The 4,955-nt window shown below is 41.4% G+C and overlaps 1 protein-coding gene across 1 annotated transcript in view; it reads right to left on the bottom strand.

The window, feature by feature from the left end:
• Positions 1–4,639, bottom strand: part of LOC104941162 (filamin-A-like) — a 31,136-nt gene extending 26,497 nt beyond the window's left edge. The window contains 3 exon segments of the mRNA XM_010766222.1: positions 661–808; positions 2,303–2,400; positions 4,351–4,639. Of these exon segments, the coding sequence (XP_010764524.1) occupies positions 661–808; positions 2,303–2,400; positions 4,351–4,639 (535 nt within the window).
• Positions 4,640–4,955: the final 316 nt, after the last annotated feature.

Raw genomic sequence — 4,955 nt, 5'->3', positions numbered from 1 at the left:
AAAAAAATACGCTTTCAGATTACCTGGAGACTCGACCCAGCAATTCCACCTGATCCCGGTTTAGCCCCCTTGAGCAATGCTCACTATTCACACACACACACACACACACACACACACACACACACACACACACACCCTGATTTAACATCACACTCTGGAGCAAACAATGTCTGCAGCCGTGCATTTTCTCTGTTAATGGTAAGCGTGTGTGTGTGTGTGCGTGCGTGCATCAGCTGTAGTAAAAAAAAACTGTACATGTACACATTCTATTTGTTTTTCAAAAGCACGTTCCCTCATGTTGCAAATATAAACTGAGGTACTAAATCAAGTTATAAGTAGGCAAATTGTTCCATAGACTTCTATTTGTGTGTGTTTTGCAAGTAATTGTATTTAAAAAGCACTTTTACCCTAAAAAATCATGTCAGAAAGAGACACGTTTTCTTATAGACTTCTATGGAAACAAACATATTTTTTTATACTAGAATGCATCTTTCTTCACTTTCCAGAACTGTTGTTGCAGTCTCCTTAAATCAATTATGTTATTTGTTATGCTGTTTTGAACTCCAAGGGAAACAGCAGTGATATATTGTGTGTGTGTGTGTGTGTGTGTGTGTGAGTGTGTGTGTGTGTGTGTGTGTGTGTGTGTGTGTGTGTGTGTACCTGGCCCATAGGCACGGGCCTTCTTGGGGTTGAGTTTGGGCCGCAGAGGAGCGCCAGGCTTCAGTTTAGCCTTGGGGAACTGGGACAGGTAGGTCATGACGGAGTGTTCGTCCACATTGGGGTCAACAATCTCTTCAGGGGTGATCACCTAAGAGGAGAATACAAGGAGACAAATGTTTTTTTTTTAAATGGCTATGTTTCCATGGTATCATATAGAGTGGTGCAAGAATAAGTCCTAAAACCTGGAAATTGTGAGTATTTTAGCACTTCCACTTCCCTCTTCTTTTTTGGTTAGATCTGAAATAAGGTCTCTGGTTAAAAAAAAAAGTGGGGAGATGTTCACGTTTTGTTCTACTACATTAAAATATGTCAGTAAATAACCCACTGGTCAATGTCCAAAGCTTATATGTGTGTTATAAACGACAGTTGCTTACAGGTGACTAAATTAGCCGCATTTAGCTTAGCAGTGTTGATGTGACCGTGTTTTAAGTCTGATGTTTGCATTTAAGGTTTAAAATTCACAAAGTTGTGTCAGTATGTTGAGATGATACTGTATTATGTGTTTGAAAAATATCTTATTTTCTGAAATTACCAAAATCCAATGGAAAAATGCCATTGTCCAGTGAGCCGTTGCTATGCCAATTTCTAGGTGGACTTACAATTCTTAATCACTGCACGGCTCTGTTTGCTGATTGAAGATGCTATGTTTGATTAGTTGCCATGGAGATCATACCCACATATATCAAATGAGTAGTATCGTGATTTTTTTTCCCCAACCACATGCCAACCTCTTCCTCTGCTCAGAAAGTACCTGATACGCTCTCACACGCAGAGGCAGACACACATTGTCTGATTCAACTAGCCACAGAGAAAGTGTGCGAGCAGACCCAGAGCTGAAGGCGGAAACAGCAGCGACCACAGAGTCAACTGTCAGCACGCGATGCTGTGCCAACCATGCCAACACTCTGCCAGACGCTCAGCAGAGACCCGGAGCCAGAGCTGGGGAAGTCTTCTCAAAATCTGTCAGAATCTAACAACTAAATTCACATTTTCATTCTGTTCAAAAACCTAACCAGATGAAATGTTAGAGTTAGATTCTGTCCATTCCCTACAGGATGCCCAAGTGAGCGCACCACCAGACTGCACAGTGTTGCAGTATATTAATAAGGGTCTGTCCCGGGCAGGAGACCATTTCTATCTTCTAAAATAAAACCTACTTCTCACACCAGTTCTGTAGTATTATGAATAGGCTGACACTTGAAAAACAAGTCATTATTATGATATCTATACGTTTCTTATATCTATAGTTGAATACTAACCAGAGCACCAAATGGGTAATGACAGTCCCCAACAAAACATTATGTCCTCCTGCTTTTATTTGCAAAAAAGCTATGCATGTCCAGATCTGATGGTCTTGAGTCTTAAATTGACCACAATGTTGTCAACATATGTATGGAACCATAAAATGTAAGTTTTAGGCCAATTTATTTTTGCTGAACTATTTGGCATAATCAAAAGACTTAAGGCCGTGGTTCAAATGGTCACGTTATAAACCTAAATTAGTGATAACAATGGGAAACATGATCTTCTATAAAGAACACATATAATAGCTTTTCTTATGAAGTGTAATGGTGTATCTGACCTGAGGGATGCCCAGCCAGTCGTCAGCCTGCTGCATGGCCTCTCGAGCGTTGTCCACTGGTTTAGTCTGATCCCACTGATCCCAGTCAGGACACAGACCTGCAGGAGGAGAGACGAGAGAGGGATTTACAGGAGGCAGCACGGAAAAACACAACATGACAATAACATCAGATTCAGCACGCCTTCATAAGATTGTGATGAACCAGACATGCCTATATCTAATCAGGTCTGTATACAAAGAGTTGAATTCAGTTGTATTTGATCTGAGAATATGTAGGAATAAAGGCTGAGGGAAATGCTTTGTGTTAAGAGTTATGCTCTAGGCTTATGTCATATTTATTTATTTTAACTTTTTTTGCTTTATGCACAAGTCAATTGATGTTTTATTGGGAATAGCCTTCTTTTCAATCTATAGTATCAAAGTACTGTTCAATCTACATGCCTGATTATGTCATTATTTCTGTAGCCCTCCTTTCAATAGTTTAAGCACAACAATAAACACAGCTAATATTTGACCTAAATTCCTCTAATGTGTCCGGAACATTCAAATCTCTCCGGACACAAAAGAACAGAAAGGCTGATACATAAAAATAAAAAAAACTGTATTTAAATGTGTTTTTATAAGATTAGAACATGGTTAAACACAACAAACATTACAGTCTCCATGTTTGATGATTTGCCTTAGCAACATAAGTATCGTTGTATAACATGTCTTACAATTGGGCAGCAGAAGAAAGGAGACGCCTCTCTTTCAACTCCACACTTGTTGTTGCATATCAGAGAGAGAATTGCTTCCACTCTAAAACAGTGGAGCAGTATTTCTGAAGGATTAAGGGACATTTAGGTACACAAAGAAAGAGAACTGTTTCTGATACAGCCAATGTCTCTAATTATGGCAGACATGTTGGCTCCAGCCTTGAGGCCACAGAGAGGATGCACTTCTAATCTTCATTTGAAGGAGAGTCTGCAGTTCTGCGGCTCATCAAGCGGTCTGCCCTTGCATTCCTTCATTGGATGTCATGATGTTCCTTTATTATCAGAAATGCATATCCTTGCTAACCGTGTCAGCAGTAGCTTCTTGATATATCTGACTGAGGGTTGTTGCTTAAGGACACTGTTGGATATCTCCTGCTGCATCCTTTGTTGAATCCTTATCTCCGGCTGGAGGCTGTTGGTGATCCACAGGTATGCCAAACATCCCGAGCATGTGAACAGAATCATTTTTACCACTTTCCCTCACCCACACCCCCCCCCCCTCAGGGCCAGCTGCCTGCCCTCAGTGTTTAGTCGCACAGATGGGAATTACGCACTAATGCTTTCTGTGACCTGACCTCAGGTCTGCTGCAGTCGGCACCATGGTGTGCAGACAGTTATGGTTCTTACAGACATAACATACAGGAAGCAACATGTTTTTTAATTCCATGTAAAACTGAGGTGCCAGTGTCTGGTTGCAAACAAAACACTGAGGCTAAAGTTGTCCTTACTTTGAAGCTACGGTTGCTTTAGAGTTGGCTCCAATGAGCCCAGAGATTACTCTAGGATGTAGAGGAAAACTATTTTATCTACTTTTCTAATTGGTTATTTGATTATTTGTGGGGTTTCTTTTCTCCTTTTCCCCCCAAAGGTTAGAACTCTACTATAGCCAATGAGCAGACAGGGCGCCCAACCCTTTTTTCTGTTTCTATTTAAGTATTCCCTTAGGGCTCGCTAGAAGTTATTTAGTAACCATTGCACACCCATACTGGTCTCTTAACAGTGAAAGGAATTGGGGAACATTAATTCATGGTGAATGGAGGGGAGGAGGAGACACTAAAATACTTTTTCCTATTCATTTACATCAGAAAGAGAAGTCTGTAAATGAGCCAATAATATTTTCAGAGGTAAATCAACTAGCCAGTACAGACATGTGAATAGCACTCATTCAAATCATTCAGGCCTAAAAGTTATTAAATGCGTTAAAAGCAAAATCTGCTGGACGAATCAATGTTGAGACACAGAAAGATGCTCCCCCTCACACACGCTCCCACTCAGACACACACTTTCCCTTACCTGGAGCACAGCTGTCGACCAGGGCTCCCAGAGCCCGGCCGGTCTGCCAGTCCCTGTGGAAGTTGGTGATAGGAAGCTCTGGCAGTTTGTTCTGGATCCATCCCAGCAACCTCTGCTTGGGCGTCTTCTGCTTGGCATCTCCCTCCTCTTCCTCATCCCACATGGGCATGGAGATGGAGTAGTGCAAGATCAGGGTCCAGATCAGACCCAGGATCAGCTTCAGGTTCCCATCCACGATGGCTTTAGAGTCTGCAGGAGGAAGAGAGAGGGGCACATTTGAAGTTTGCATGCTTAAAGATTCACACCAACGGGAAAACCGATCGTAGAAGACAAACCTGGTTTTTCAAAAGTGTTTCAATAAAACAAGAAACTGGCGCACCACAGGATGAAAGTCATTTAAAATGTTCTAAAAATGATTTGGGGGTGCAGCCGTCCTTCAAAATAGAGGAAACTGTATAAGAAACTAGGAAGGACTACTTTTTTCAATCATTGCTCTTCTATTTAGACTTCAGAAGAGAGAATCTGTAATTATATGGGATTTAAATTCCAAATCCCCCAAGGAGCATCGCTGTTATCTGCTATGGCTGAAAGGAGGAGTGGCTGGA

The sequence above is a fragment of the Notothenia coriiceps genome, unplaced genomic scaffold (genome assembly GCF_000735185.1).
Source record: "Notothenia coriiceps isolate Sejong01 unplaced genomic scaffold, NC01 NC01_scaffold00003193, whole genome shotgun sequence".
NCBI lineage: Eukaryota > Metazoa > Chordata > Actinopteri > Perciformes > Nototheniidae > Notothenia > Notothenia coriiceps.
Note: the sequence above shows the minus strand (reverse complement) of the source record. Positions and strands in the feature narration are given on the sequence as shown.